A 15,385-nucleotide genomic window follows, 5' to 3' on the forward strand; every position below is an offset into this window, starting at 1 on the left:
AGTCAGCGTTCACACCTCAGCTCTCATAGCCGGTCATCAGAGAAGCTCTCCTTGCCTCCCTGTCCCCCTTTCCAACATGTCATGTTTTGAGGAAGAAAACTCTTCTTGTGCATTTTTTCATAAACTGGGTACTCAAAAACTCTTTTTAGGGGCGGCCAGGTAGCACAGCAAGTAAGAGCACCGGCACCAGTATCGGGATGACCTGGGGATCAAATCCAGGCTCAGATACTCAGCACCACACCCAGAAATAACGGCAGTGTAACCTTGAGCAAGTTACTTAACCCGATTGCTTAATAAAAAAAAAATGCTTTTTAACTTAACAATTCCACATATTTTTTTTGCCGTTCCAAGTAATCTGGTGTCTCTGTGCCGCTGCCCACCTTCACAGCAGCCTAGGACTGAGAGGCAGCCCCCCTGCCCATGCCTTCTCCTGTCACTTTCACCTGAGCCTCACCAGAGCATTCCGCAAGGGGCCTAGGGCCCAGTCCTCACATGAGGTGGGGGACACAGGGCTGAGGAGTCTGTGGGACCCCCTAGCCTGCTCTGGTCCTGGTTTGATTGGTGTGTGAGCCCCCATCTGGGAGGTGACACCAGTGAGCTCAGATGAAGTCTTTGCACTGGAAGAGTTTTCGTTTGGTTTAACAGAAGCAGCAGCTTCCTTTCCTCCGGAGATGGACTGCCATTTGTTTCTCTGCTGCCCTAGCTGGGGCCTTGGTCAGCAGCACATTGGAAGCTCTGGATTGTTTCCATAAGAAGCTTGGGTTCGAGGCAGTCTTAACTGTGCCCACTGACATGCTTGCTTATGGAAATGGGAGGGCCAGAAAGCAGCCGCTTCCAGACAGTCCCTCTGAGGATGCACATCTTCATTCTCAGGATATGGATCCAGCTAAGAATTTGGAAAGCAGTTCCTTTCCAGCTTGTGACTAGGAATCAAGAGGCTTTTTCTAAATGAATTTTAAATTCTCAGAATGAACATACTTCCTTCAATCTGGACTGGATCCATATGACAGAGTAGTGACTTGTTCCTGATCTTGGGAGAAGTTTGCTTTTGTCATGGGTGCAATAAAAGCAAAGTCAAAATCCAGACCAGCATAAATGGGATAGAGTGGGAGGGAACTGACTGAAATGGTTCTCTTTTTGACCAGATTACCAGGCTGTAGAATGGCAGGCGAACAGAAACCCTCCTGTAACCTCCTGGAACAGTTTATTTTGTTAGCCAAAGGCACCAATGGCTCGGCCCTCACCGCTCTCATAAGTCAGGTCCTGGAGGCTCCTGGAGTGTACGTGTTCGGAGAGCTGCTTGAGCTGTCCAACGTGCAGGAGGTAAGTGCAGCCTGAGCCGAGGAACAGCTCCTCCTTTGCCCCAGGTCTCCAGGGACCTCAGGTTTATGGAACCCTGGAGCTTAGAGCTGATGAACAGTATCAGGGACTGGTCCAGGCAGAGGAGGAGGCGAATGGGCAGGGGAGACCTGGCTGTCTGGGCTGATTGGTCCTTGGTTCTTTTTCTTTAATATCTTTGCTGATGATCTGGGTGAAGGAAGTGAAAAGCATGTCATTAAGGCTTCCAGATATACTGGAAGGCAGGAATAAAACTCCCATTAATCTTTATGAGTTAGAAAAGGATTCCAATAAGAACAAGGTTTTCAGTGGGGATAATGTCCCATTGATTCACTGCTGATGCAGACACAGGTTGAGGGAAGCTGGCCAGGAGCAGTGTGATGTAAAATAATGTGCTGGAGGTACCAGGTAAATCCCCGCTGCCTGCACAGAGCATGGAGGAAGCCAGAGTGGGGAGGGCTCGGAGGCAGGAGGATACTGGGCTGGACCAAAAGCAACAGGAGATGAAGCCTAAGAGACATTTCTTTGGGGAGGTCCTTGTTAGAGCCATGTGCCGTGATTTGGTCATGGGAAAAATTAGTCACAATTTGGTCAGAAAAAAAATTCTGTGGAGAAACTGGAGAGGAGGGAAAGCAGAGTTGGTGAAGTGACCAGTGATGTGGAAAGTCAGGCAGCTTTGCTGCCCTTTCTGGCTGTCTTTGGTGTTATCTCAGTCATTCTGCAAGGAAGGCTGGGGCTCTGGAAAGTCTGGTTGAAGCTGCCGTTCCCTCTGGCTGGCTGGCTGGTGCACACACACATGCCCTTATGCATCTGGGCAGTGGTTCCCTCAGTCTGAGGCTCCAGGCTCCTTTCACTAACAGGTCATTCCTATGCCCCGTGTAGACTTCATTTCCAGGGACATTAAAAATGTCCTGGAAGCTGACCTCTAAAAGCCTCTGGCAAGGAGATGAAAAAAGTTGGCTGTTTAGGTTGGGCTCTTGGGAGCTCTTTACCAAATCCTAGAGACTGCTTCAGCTCTTCCTGCTTGGGGAGCCCCTATTGGGGCCTCAGTCAGTCCACCTGGGGCAGAATTATGCCCTGGGGCTGCCCCACAAGGTCCTCAAGTGTAGCAGTCCTGGTTGGTGTTGTGGGAGACTCCTGATGGTGCCTGGCTTGGCCACGACCACCTCCCAGGGGGTGGGGAGCAAGTGAGGATTAAATGAGACAGTGCACGTGAACGTATTTGGGGACTGGTCCAGGAGGCTGGGAGAGATGGGGAGGTGGCTGTGGCCAAGCCAGCCCCATCATGAGTCTTCCAGGCCCTCCTTGCTCTTCCCTTGGCTCCTTGTGGCTCTGAAAGCCTGAACAGAGGAAACTATGTTAAGATTGCTGCTGGAGATAGTGCTTGGACAGCATTGTTTGGGACCATTGAGGGAAGCTGTGGAATGTTCTCCAAACTTAGAAAGTGAAGCACAGACAGCTTCCTCTGGGTAATCCCGTGCTCCCCGGTCTGAAAGCAGGGCCTGGCCCAGACCCCTCTGAGCCAGTGATCTCAGAGAGGAAGGACAGTTTAGGGGGCCAGGGCCTATGACCCTGCTGCCCTGGGGCTGCCAGCCATATCCCTCCTTCTCCACATTGTGATTTCAAATAAAACACTCAGAACTTCTGGAAAGAAAAGGGCAAAAACTTGGAGTTCCCATGGCAGCCTGTCCCCCAGAACTTCCTCTTAGAGTCTCAGGATGGCTCTGTTGGACCTTCCTGAATGGGAATGGGAATGTCTGGAAGTCTGGAAGCTGCCACTGTCCAGGGGCCTGACTTATGGCCAGGTTTCTCCCATGGAGGAAGGCTGTGACTTATTCAAAGTGGGGGGGTTATGGACTTTCTTTGGGCTGAGGGATTGTCTGCCACAGGCCCTGGGGAGGAGGGGGACACATGCCCCAAACATCCCTCAGCCCAGGAGTATTCATGGTCTCCTGAGGGTCTCAGCACTTCTTGAGATGGCAGTGAACATTAGCATTGCAGGGGACTGTGGTTTCCAGTTTTATGAAAATTCTTTCCTGGCCACAGCCTGATTTCCTTCCTGCCCTGCACCCTGAACTGGTGCTGATTGACCCTTTGAGGTACAGAGGGCAGAGGTGGAGGGAGGAGGAGGAGCGGGACAAACCACTTAGACTGAAGACTCAGTTTGACCCAGGATGACAAGGCTTTCGTGAGTTTCTGTTCAGCACTGAGGGGCAGGGGTCCTAGGCAATGGTCCAGAGCAGCCAGCCAAGCTAGCCACTGGGGGACATTTCCGGCCAATGGGAATCAAATAAGCCCTCATGAGTTGGTGCTGCTGAGGAGTGTGGGAGGGGGCAGGCAGAGCATTGTTGGAAAGGGCCTTGGGCTGTCCCCCTCCCCTCCACTTCAGAGACCTCTGTCCTGTGCCGGCTGCAGGCATGCCCAATTCCAGGGCAGGTGGCAGCCAGCTGCTGCCTTGCTGTTCATCGACCGTCCTTCTTCCACAGCTTGCAGAAGGTGCCAATGCGGCCTATTTCCAGCTACTCAGCCTGTTTGCCTATGGAACCTACCCAGACTATATAGGTGAGTGGGTTAGAGCCTTTATGAGGCCTGGGGGGGGCATCAGGGGCATTCTCAGCTCTGCCGCCGCATTCCTGCACCTGCCTCTGTGCCCAAATAACCCAAAGCCATTCTCATTATCTTTCCCAGAGAGAAATACTGAGTATCACTCAGCAAATATTTATTAAGCATCCACTGTATGTCTAGCCCTGTGTTGGGCACTGGGGACACAAAGGCAAAATATCCATCTATCCATGTGCATAATATTGAGTTTATAAACTTCATAGCCAGGGAAAATTGGTGCTCTGCTGGGTTGTCAGTCATCGAGCAAAGCCAGAGAGTCATTGGCAGGACCCTGTTAGGTGAGAATGCACTGGAGGCACCAGGGAACCCAGGGCTGAGATGGGCCCCAAAGACAGGGCTTAGAAGCAGGAGCAGTCAGCTCCCTCAGCTGGCTGGAAGCGGGAGGGGGGCCCAGTGAGGGTGAGCCAGCCAGACAAACAGGGCACTCATAAACCAAGTGAGTAGGCCCAATGGGGGCTGGCAGGGGCATGGCCCATCTGTGGTTATTCTGAATCGGTTTTTTAAAAGGGCTGTGTGTGCACATGTGCGTGAATGCATGTGTGCGTGGGGATGCCACCACTGCAGATCAGCAGCTTGGCTTAGCCGTCTTTGGCACCAGGGGCTGCTGATTTGCTGAGAGTCACACGAGCAATGGGTGTCAGTGGCAGGGCTTGAACCCAGGCCCTCCTGGCTCTGCTTGCTGCACTACACGACCTCTCTCATTTGCATCCTCATGTAAATAGTTTTAAGATTTTATTTGGATACTTGCTGTTTGGTTAAATTATTCATGAATATCTGAGAAGGGCGGCCAGGTGGCGCAATGAGGAAGAGCGCGGGCCCCAGAGTCGGGAGATCTGGGTTTGGTTCTGGGCTCAGATACTTAACACTCACACAAAATAACTGGCCGTGTAACCTTGAGCAAGTTACTTAACCCCAGTTGCTTATGAGTGGCCAGGTGGCACAGTGAGGAAGAGCGCCAGCCCCAGAGTCGGGAGATGTGGGATCGGTTCCAGCCTCTGATACTCAGCACCCACACAAAAATAATAACTGGCCATGTAACCTTGAGCAAGTTACTTAACCCCTATTGCTTTAAAAAAAAAAAAAAGAAGTTAAAGCCAGCCAGTATGGACCCCACACAAAGACAGCTGCGTCCCTGGCCTGGCTCTGTTGTCTCACATGTGTTCTTTGTTTTGTTTGGGGCTGGGGTGGCCTGAGCAGCCAATAAGGAGAGCCTGCCTGAGCTCACGCCCGCGCAGAAGAACAAGCTGAAGCACCTGACCATTGTCAGCTTGGCGGCCAGAATGAAGGTAGGAGACTTGGCTTCCCTGTGAGAAGCTGTTTGAGGGCTTTGCCTTCCTGTCTGACGTCTGCAGTCAACAGCCAGGCAGCTGGCCTTGGCTGCCTCAGTCCAGACCCCAGTGTTGAGCAGCAGGTCACCTGCCGTTCATGCATGCTGGCCCTCCCTCTCTCCCTTCCTTTCTGAGGCCTTCTGACTGTGCACTGTGGCCACCCTAACCCCTGCAGTCACTGTCTTTCTTGGCAGAGCTGAGATGCCTGTGAGGGTATCGCCCTGTGTCATTAGAGGCTCCTCTCCTCTTCCAAGATGTCAGCCTTTTGTCCCTGACCTCAGGGGTCAGTGATTCCATCCTTTTCCCACCCCCATTTCCCAGATGCTTTTGGCTTAGGAGGATCCTGAACAAGGTGTAAAAGGCCCTCTGCAGAGGACATGGCTTGGATTCTCAACCTTAGAAGCCACTGAGGCCAGTGCCTCCTAGGACAGAGGCAGTGAGGGGGAGGCCCCAGCCCAGGGTCCTGCCTTGAGGAAGCGCTTGGAGAGGGCTCTGGAGGGGGTGTCCAGGGCCCCTCCCATAGACCACTGAATTGTTTCCTTGCTACCGCCTAGGCCTCTCCTTGCTGGTGCTTGCAGTCAGGTGGGATACAGAGCTTGCCAGGCTCCCAAGGCTCTGGAGGGTGTGGGGGGTGTTCTGGCCTCTCCTCCACTGCTCACTTCTCAGAGAAGTTATGGGGGGCTGTAAGGACCTGCCCCAGGGTGCCCAAATTAGGGGCAGGGGACAGGGAGGGCCCTTAGAAGCCGTCAGGTCCAATCCTCTCATTCTTCAGATGAGGAAATGGAGGCACAGAGAGGTTAAAGGCCTTGCCCAGGTCTTCTGAGTCCAAGATCCTTGTCCTCTTCTTGATTCTGTGCTGCCTCTGAGATTCGAGAGCTAGGAGACTGCAGAGGCAAAGGCTTATGCTCTGACTTGGTTCTCACTGGTAGGATGGAGATTATTTTCCCTTTCCTTCTTAGCCACACTGTTAGCCTGTTGACAGGCCAGTGTGCCTCTGAAATGCCTTTGATAGTAGTATCCCTTTGAAGTCCTGTCTGTCTGCTGTGCTCGCTGGGCCCCACTTGGGCACTGGATTCCTAAAGTGTGGCATGGTTTTGTTGGCAGTGTATCCCCTACTCTGTGCTGCTGAAGGACCTTGAGATGCGCAATCTTCGGGAGCTGGAAGATCTCATCATTGAAGCTGTCTACACGGACATCATTCAGGGCAAGCTGGACCAGCGCAACCAGCTCCTCGAGGTGGATTTCTGCATCGGCCGAGACATTCAGAAGAAGGACATCAACACCCTTGTCAAGACGTTGCAGGAGTGGTGAGGCAGGGGTGTACCCAGACACATCTGACAGGCTGGGAGGGCAGCCTTTCCCTCCTGAATGGGGATGGATGTCTACTAGGGGGACCAGGGTCTTCCCACCTTGGCCCCAGGTCCTCTGACCTCTTAGGCTTGCTGGCCTCCTGGCCATGGGTCATAGGAAGGAAGTACTTCTCCTTCTGAGTGCTGCTCTAGCCTAAGGCCACATGGTCCCCCATGTTCCAGGGTGGACAGTCAGGGACTGCTGGGTCCTCCTGCCTCCCAGGGCTTGACACAACTCAGGAAGTCTTCTGGAGGATAGTTTCAGTTGGAAAATGGGGATTTTATGGGCCCCAGTTGGGCTTTTGCCACATGCCAGGCTTGTCACCAGGTGCTCCAGGGGCTGCATAAAGACCCAGTGTCTGGTGACTAAGCCAGGATGCCCACATACATATAAAAGGGAGATCTTGGACCGGCTGCCCTCCAGCACAGGGAGTGAATTGGGTCACTTTTTTGGAGCCCACTTCGGTTTGGCTTTGAATGGTGTCTAACCAGCTCTGACCCTCTAAGAGATAGAAGTGTCCAAGCTGACAACATTAAGGGATTCACATAAATGATGTGTTGGTGAGTGAGTGTAGCTCCATATGCATATAGACGTCTGTATATATGGTTTTGTTTTTGTATGTTTTTCCCTATGATTTCTGTATCACACACACACAAAAGCACAATTAGCACATTCATGTGTGTGATGTGATGCATCAGTCAAGCCACAAGCATTTATTGCTGACAAGGTGCCAGGCCCCAAGCTAGGGGCCTGGCCAGACTGACGCTGGGCATGGTTTGGGAAGAGGAAAGTGGCTTGTTATGATGGACATGCCTTGGCCAGAGGAGGGTCAGAGGGGGACAGAGCAGGGCCTGTGAGGAGAGGCTTTGCCAGCTCCTCCTCTACAGGGCAGCAGTGGGGGATGAGGCGGGCTGCTGGACCTTGCTGTCAGAGAACCGCAGTCTGCAGTGGGAGTTTTTAATTTGATTTAAGCAGTGAGGAGTCTCTGACACAGAGATTGTACCTGAGGAGAATGGCATTTGATGTGGGTACAGCATCCCTTCTCTTGGTGCTCCCCTGCTTCGCCTCTGTTGGGCTCCCAGGGAAGCAGGTGAGTGGGGAAGGGCCTCCCCAGGGCTCCAGCTGATGTGGCTGACCAGCTGTCCCTCTGCAGGTGTGATGGATGCGAAGCCGTTCTCTTAGGCATCGAACAGCAGGTGCTGAGAGCCAACCAGTACAAGGAGAACTTCAGCCGGACGCAGCAGCAGGTGGAGGCCGAGGTAGGTGGGGGTGGGGTCCTCACGGAGGGCCGGTGCCCAAGCTGGGCCCTGTGTTGGCTCCTCTGCCCCCAGCAGGCGGGGATTGCTATTCCACTGACAGATGGAGATGAGGGCAGAGTGAAAGTGGGTGTCGGGCTTGGGATGTGGGTCCTCTGAGGACACGAGCGTCCCAGACACTGGTAAGAAGCTTGTGTAGTCCGTTACCAAGATCTATGGTTGTTTGGAGTCGTCTAGGGAAAGGCCAAGACGAATAAGTGAAAAGTTCAAGGCATTAGGTAGCACTCTGGAGGCGCTTCCACAGCGTGCTCAGTGTTATGCCAGCGTGTGGCTGCAGCAGCGGGCCTGCATCGTCACACAGAGAGGCCTTAGGGGCATTCACATGGGAGCAGGCAAGGCCAGAGACCGCTGGAGGGGCAGGGGCGCGTTCCAGGGAGCTGTGAGTGGGCAGCAGCCAGCGGGTCAGCCAGGGTCACGGGCACCAGAGCAGAGCACAGGAGCCTGATGTGGGGCCTCGTCCTGGAGGTTCCGGGGGCTGCTGGGGAAGGAGCGGCCGCTCCGGCTGACACACTGGGGCAGAAAGCCAGGTAGGCGTGCTCCTGCCTTCCTGACCTTGTTTACAGTTACTCTCCTTTGTTTTACACCTTTTTTTCATGGCTGACGCGACGTCCGGCCCAAGTCTGTTGTCACCAGTGTCACCAGTGTGAGGCAGTGAGCTTCAGACGGGCAGCTGCAGCGGCCCAGCGGTATTTAGGCGCCGCCTGCTCTTGCCCTACCTGAGATGCTTCTCACTGTGTTCTTCTGCTCTGTGGGCTGAGAGCTTTTCCTCTTTTATAGACATTATCCCTGAGCTTACTGCCCTCTGTGCCCTGATGTGGAGCAGGATTCAGAGGGCCAAAGACCCCCCAGGGAGCTTGCAAAGCCCAGGGGGTGATGTAGGTGGATACTCCAAGTCAGGCAGCTTTGTTGATTGTTTCATTCACTACGTTGTGGCTCCTGGGAAAATCAAAGGGATGACCCCTGCCCTAGCTGTGCCAGGCTGGAGCTCTGCGGCAGGCAGGCTTGACCTGCTCCCTGACCTTGGGCTCACAGTCTAATTAACAGATATTTGGAATGTCGGTGGGTGATGTGGAGTGCTGTGGCCTTGAACGATGAGAGCATCCCAAGCTGGTTTGGGCAGGGGGTGGCGTTGTGGCTGTCTAGAGAGGGCACAGTGTTAGGACTGCTGGCATGGCCGCTGGACAGTGTCAGCCAGTCTGGAGCAGGGGGCTTTGGGTGGGGCAACTTCAAAGGCTCAGCGCAGGCAGTGGGACTCTCCTCTGCAGTGGGTCAGTGCTCTTGGGCCTTTAGAATGCAGTGCTGTTTCAGGAGGAGCGAACCTTAAAGAGTTGAAGTCGTGTGTGGGAATGGGATGGGGAGCATGATCTGAACCCAGGCCCTCTGGCTCCTCATCTCCTCCTCTGTCTCCTGTGCCCTCGTGTGCTCCCTGCCCACACGCCAACTCTTGAAATCATTCAAGCCTGCTGTCATCTCCGAGTCCTCTCCAAGCTGAGCATCCCCAATGTGATGATGCTGGAGGGCAGAGGGCCTTTGTATGCATGACATTTGGAAAAAGCCAGGCTTCCTCCGAGAGTGCTTTCACTTCTGTCAGTGACTCAGATAGGAAGAGGTGACAGGCCTTCCCGAATTGCAGATGACACAAAAGACTGCAGTTTTTCAGAAGAGTTGGAGTGAATCTAAGAAAGAAGAGATTTTAGATGGATCATTGACCAGACTGGTACTTTCACAGTTGACTTTTTTACAAAGTATGGGTGGAGGGGGCATTGCGGCTCAAGCAGGGGGTTTAAATGAACTGCATATGCACGATAGGGGAAGAACCCAGCAGCCCAGCCTGCCTCTGGGGGCATCAATGATGCGTCGTGTCCTGGATGAAGGAAGTGGTCGGTCTGCTGCTGACCCCTGCCCCATGGGGGTCCATTTGGGGGATTATAGTGCAACTCTGAGGATGTCCAGGGTGAAGTGAGGACTGTAAATTGTACCATAAGAATGTGTTCTGTTTTATTTTTTAGTTTTATTTTTTTGCTTTTTGGAGGGCAATTGGGGTTAAGTGATTTGCCTGAGGTCATGTGGCTAGGTTGTGTGTGTGTGTGTGTGTGTGTGTGTGTGTGTGAGAAGTGTCTGAGGCCAGATCCGAACCCAGGTCCTCCTGACTCCAGGGTCGGTGCGCTATTCACTGTGCCACCTAGCCGGCCCTATGTGTTCTGTTTTATGGAGGAGTGCCGATGACTTGTCAAGTACAGGAGGGGCTGTTTGGGGAGGGGCCATCAGCCTTGGTCTGTATGTCTACCAGAGGCAGGACCAGGAGTGCCCTGTGAGGCAGCACCCGCCCCCTGCCCACCCTGGAGGTGTTAGAAGAGGTTTAGAGGGGATCTCTGTTCAGGGACTGGCTGCACTAGATGAGCTTGAAAGGCCGGTACAGCTCTGCCATTCTTTAGCCATCAAAGCTGATCATCCTTAACCAGTGATAGAATCACTGAATCACCTTTTGTGGAAAAGCCAGTATGGTTTTCATGAGGGAAGACACACCTGACTAATTTGTTTAGATCTTTTTCGGTCAGTAGACATGTAAATACCAGGGATATAGCTGCTGCTTAGGAATTGGAAAAACTCTTGACAAGGTTGCACCTCTGAGGTATTAGAATAGGGTCTTGAGGAGACGAGGTGTGGCTTGGGCAGATTTAAAGGGTGTCTCCTGGGGGTCAGTGTAAGGACCAGGCATTTAGCATCTCTGCTTGGAGCTTTGGAAGGAGCTTCCCAGCAGGGAGGGATTGCAAGGCCATCTGCAGAGTTTGTGTGAGTGGTCAGAGAGAGGAGGGTCAGACAACCTTGTAAAGGGTCAGCTGATGGCAGACTGCATCTGCAGCCAGTCCTTCCGTGCAGGGACCAGAGTGGACTTAAATCAGCCAAGGGTTCATCTCAACTTGGCCAGCATTTGCTGGACTCCTATTGGGTGCAAGGCCCTGTTGGCTATTCTTACACACAGCCTGCAAGCATCTCCAGCTTGTCTGAAACTCAAGAGAGTCAGTGCTTAGAAAAGAGCAGCCTGGGGACAGCAGCCTCATCCCAGGGGTGGCTGGGATGTGGGATCAGCATGAGGCTTCCTCTGGTACAGAGAGGGGCCGACGGCCCCAGTGCTGCTCTCTGAGCCTCCGTCAGATACTTCACGGTGATTGGAGCCTCTCCTGGGTGTCTTGAGGCATCTCCTGTCCTGCCCCCTTGCCTCAGCTTCATTCTGACTTTCTACCTTCAACTCCGGAGACTCATGCCTTCTTTTAGCTAAGAAGGAGGCAGGCCCTTCTTTCAGTTCTCTCCCTTGTTACTTAATCTGTTTCTGTTTCCCAGTGTCTAACGGCATTGCCTCTACTGGGTCCCCAGGCAGGGCTCTAAAGATGGATGGGAGAGGGGTTGTTGCACAAAGAAGTAATGAAGCTAGACCCCTGTAGGGCTCCTGTGATAAGGACAGGTCAGAGTCACCAAACGTTCAGCACGGTGATCCATTGTGTCTCCACCAGGTCACGAACATCAAGAAGACCCTCAAGGCCACAGCGTCCTCCTCAGCCCAGGAGATTGAGCAGCAGCTGGCAGAGCGGGAGTGCCCCCCTCATGCCGAGCAGCGCCAGCCCACCAAGAAGATGTCCAAAGTGAAAGGTCTGGTCTCCAGCCGCCACTAGGGCCGGCCGGGGCAGCCGGCACTCACTGGGCAGGGTAGGGGGAGCAGGGGCCACATTCCTCTCCATGTGCTGTCAGTGAGCTCCGGAGCTGCCCACCAGGCCATCCCAGGCCTCCCATCCTTTCACTGACTCCCCCTCACTCACTTGGTACGGTTCTCACTAAGCCACGCTCTCACTTCCACTTGTCCCCTTAGACTCAGGGGCTCCAGGGATGCCATCTCCTAGTGTCAGACCCTGCCCTCCTTCCTCCAGACTTCTCCCCCTTCTTGGCCTGTACCCTGCACTGTCCAGTGGTGACCGTCTGTCAGACTGATTGTAGGTCAGAGGAAACTTTGGCCCACCGATGTTACTCTCCAGAGAGAATGACCTGCAGAAGGAGTCCCTTCTCTGGGTGAGATTCCATGTCCCTCCTTCCCACACCAAATGCTCCATGGATACATGGACACCTCCAGCCAGGCATCAGCGAGCCAGAGCCTTCTTCCTGCCTTGTCGCTAGTTGGCAGCTCGGATCCGAGCCTCAGAGGGACGTGTTCTGGGCTGTGTTTACCAAACCCATGGGTTTCTTGCCTCCTAAGCCTAGTTCACATTTCTTACAAGTTGGAAAGAACTGGCTCGGCTGATGCCTGGGGAGGTGACCGAGCCCCACCAGAACGGTGCTGCGTGTGGTGCTGGCTGGCAGAGGCTCCCTTCTGGCACCCTACTGCCTCTCACTTCTCAGACCTCCTTTGTCTAGTGCAGGGTCACTGCTGCTCGCTCACCAGGGCAGTCTTTAGATGCCTCCCCTCTTGAGACCTTCCAGTTGCAAGTGACTCCATCCTTGGTGGGAGAGCGGTGCTGGGGGCCCCTATCTGGAGGGTTTGCTGCTGGGCCCCAGCCCTCTTGCTCCTTCTCACTTGGCAGTTGAGCCAGAGCCCTTTGATTGTGGCATTCTGGCAAAGGAAATGGACTTGACTGGCATTTCTGAACTTGAACTGTTTCAGGTTGTATTTTAATTTTTTTTTGTACAGGTTTTGACTCTTAAGACATTTCAACATTTTTTCCTTTTTTTTTCCTTTGTTGACATTTGTTACAAAGCAGCAGCAGGTGATTCACGCCTCGTTGGAGGGTTTTGTTTTTTCAAAAATGGGAGGTGGGGGTTCTGGCCTGATGCTGAAATAACAGCTCAAATGGAGGGAAAAAAGCACACTTTAGAAAAAAATAAAAAAAATGTAATGTATTCAAGCATGGAGTAGGATCGGTTCCACTGCTATTGGTTTGAGATGTGGGAGTTGCTTGGTTCGATGAAATTCATCCCTGGGAAGATGCCCGGCAGCTGTCTACCATTGATGAGTGAGGGGTATGACAGGTTTGAGTGCTCGTATCTCAGAAAATTTGTGTTGCTCTAGAATTGCATTCACTGTGTGGTCTTTGTTCCTCCAAACCCTGAACACTCTTTTGCTGGTTTTTTGGCCCAGACTTCTTAGACTAGCTATACAGATATTCACATGCAGCATTTTCCTTTGGTTCTTGTCAGGTTAGGATGTGATCTTTGGTCCATAGAAAGGCACATTCTGAATCTTGTGTGTGGTAGGAAATTCATCTCTGAGTTTACTAAAGTTCACTGACTACTTCTTGGATTTACAGACTTGCTTGGGAGCTAAGGGGTTGGTGGACCCATTCCCTGTGTGGTTTCACTGTTCTTCCTGGAGACTCAGATGAGTTCAGTGCCCACCCCAATGGTGATTCAGTATTCCCTTCCTCAATTTCATTCAGCCACCCTACTGAGGGCTGTCTCCAACATGTGGCTGACAGGCTACATCTTACTCCATATCTCCATACATAAATAAGTAATTTCATTAGCACCCCATAGCAAAATAAGCAGAAGGTATAGGTGTTTTTAGGGCTAGTACATTAACCTTGGAAGAAAAGCAGGAAGGGAGAGAAACCTTAGGGGCCTCAGCCACTCAACCAGAAATATTAATGTTCCATATCAGACATTTTAGAGCCTGCATTCTGAGTTAGGAGGGCTGCCTCAGGGAGTCCTTTGATAGCATGATAGGCACTCCGTGGGAGCTCAGTTCAGGAGCCAAATGTGGGTTTTTTAACCCACAAATGTAGATAGCACTTCAGACTATACAAACAGTATAAATGGCCATCTTACTTGTCATAGGTGTAACTAGCTATAATGAAGCACAGATTAGAGTAGATTGGAGGTGTCAGGCACGTGGCCGTGGGCTGTGCGGCTCACAGCACTCCTGAATACATACAGCCTGCACCATATGAATATGCACTTGAGAAGTATTTAACAAGAATACAATGAAACACGTACACCATTTAAAAACTAAGCCAATATGTAGCTCCCAAGCTCATGGGTATCCCTATGTATGGATTAGTGGTCCCCATTTCTGTTTGAAACCACTGGCCTAGAGGACTGTTGAATTCTAGCCTTATTGTTATATATGTGTTTGATCTTGTCATAAATTTGGAGGAAATACAGTGGATGCTAAGCTCATATAGTTTAGAAGAATATAGACTTAGGTAGGTGCAGAATAGAAGAGGTCAAAAAAGTTTTGTTTTCATTATATAGAATTATAAAAGTTTTGCACAAATCAATGCATCTAGAATGAGGAAGGGGGAAATCTCCCCATTAAATCACTGTTAAAGGTCTGACAATCCAAAATCTATAGGTATTGGTTTTTAAAAATGATTAAGAGCCATTCCCCAAAATATGTGTGATCAAAGGATATAAAGTTTTTTAAAAATACAAACTATCCAAATGATAGAAATGTTCAAGATCATTAATAATCAGAGAAATGTAAATGAGAATGAGTTATTACTTCACGCCCACCCAGCTACTTGAGGTTTGAAAAGATGGAAAGACTTATTCATGGAGGGGCTGACAGATAATGTTGCTTTGCTGCCGGTAGAGCAATGAGTTTGTTCATTCTGGAAAACAAATTGGAGTTATTACCTGCCCCCCCCCCCAAATGACTAAATTCCTTATATTCTGACCCAGAAATGATACTGCTGGAGTAATATCCAACAGAAATTATTTGATAGCCAGAAAAGATTTATAGGTATCAAAATGTTCATAGCAGCATTATTTGTGGTAAGAAGCTGGAAACAAAATACTTGCCTAACAATTATAGGGTGGCCACACAGATCATAGTATGCTAGTGTTATGGAGTATAACAGGGCCATAAGAAATACAAAGACTGGAGCGGCTAGGTGGTGCAGTGAATAGAGCATGGGCCTTGGAGTCAGGAGGACCTGAGTTCAAATCTGGCCTCAGACACTTAACACAAAAAAAACTAGCCATGTAACGTTGGGCATGTCACTTAACCCCAATTGCCCTACTTTCCCCCTCCAAACAAGCAAAAAAGAAATACGAAGACTTCTGAGAAGCCCATTTGAAGAAATGGAATGGCTGACTATGCTGGAGTGTATAAATAGCATGGAATGTTCTTGTAAAGCAAGAAATGAGGAAGATGAGGATTCAGAGAAACATGGGAAGATAGACATGAACTGATGCAGAGCACATGAAGCGGAACCAGATGAAGAATGTATGTGGTTACTGGGTAAATGAACAGCATTAAAAGGTAACCATTCTGAATAATTGTGATGCCCAGTCATGGCCCTAGAGGATAGGCAAGTAAGCCTGTCACCCTCAGAAGGAGAACGGGGGCACGGAGTGGTGTGCACCATAACAGTCATGGTTGCTGCTGGCTCTTCCTTCGTCTACAAACATTCAGTAAGCATCTGTTGAGGGTTACCATGTGCC

At 51.4% G+C, this 15,385-nt stretch overlaps 1 protein-coding gene across 1 annotated transcript; it reads left to right on the forward strand.

Annotated features, from left to right (window-relative positions):
- Positions 1–1,126: 1,126 nt before the first annotated feature.
- On the forward strand, positions 1,127–12,846 carry COPS7B (COP9 signalosome subunit 7B). Its single transcript, XM_069089289.1, has 6 exons — positions 1,127–1,323; positions 3,825–3,900; positions 5,158–5,246; positions 6,393–6,595; positions 7,792–7,897; positions 11,467–12,846. The coding sequence occupies exons 1-6, from the start codon at positions 1,162–1,164 to the stop codon at positions 11,623–11,625; spliced, it is 795 nt and encodes a 264-aa protein (XP_068945390.1). The 5' UTR covers positions 1,127–1,161; the 3' UTR covers positions 11,626–12,846.
- The last annotated feature ends 2,539 nt before the right edge of the window (positions 12,847–15,385 follow it).

Source organism: Petaurus breviceps, unplaced genomic scaffold, assembly GCF_028583685.1.
Source record: "Petaurus breviceps papuanus isolate PSGF00001 unplaced genomic scaffold, PetGlider_PUasm1.0 186, whole genome shotgun sequence".
NCBI lineage: Eukaryota > Metazoa > Chordata > Mammalia > Diprotodontia > Petauridae > Petaurus > Petaurus breviceps.

Bases quoted from the DNA above. Each gene is read 5' to 3' on its own strand.
- COPS7B (XM_069089289.1), top strand. From the start codon at position 1,162: ATGGCAGGCGAACAGAAACCCTCCTGTAACCTCCTGGAACAGTTTATT. The intron at 5,247-6,392 runs GTAGGAGACTTG...TTTTGTTGGCAG, and splicing joins GCTTGGCGGCCAGAATGAAG to TGTATCCCCTACTCTGTGCT. The intron at 6,596-7,791 runs GTGAGGCAGGGG...GTCCCTCTGCAG, and splicing joins GTCAAGACGTTGCAGGAGTG to GTGTGATGGATGCGAAGCCG.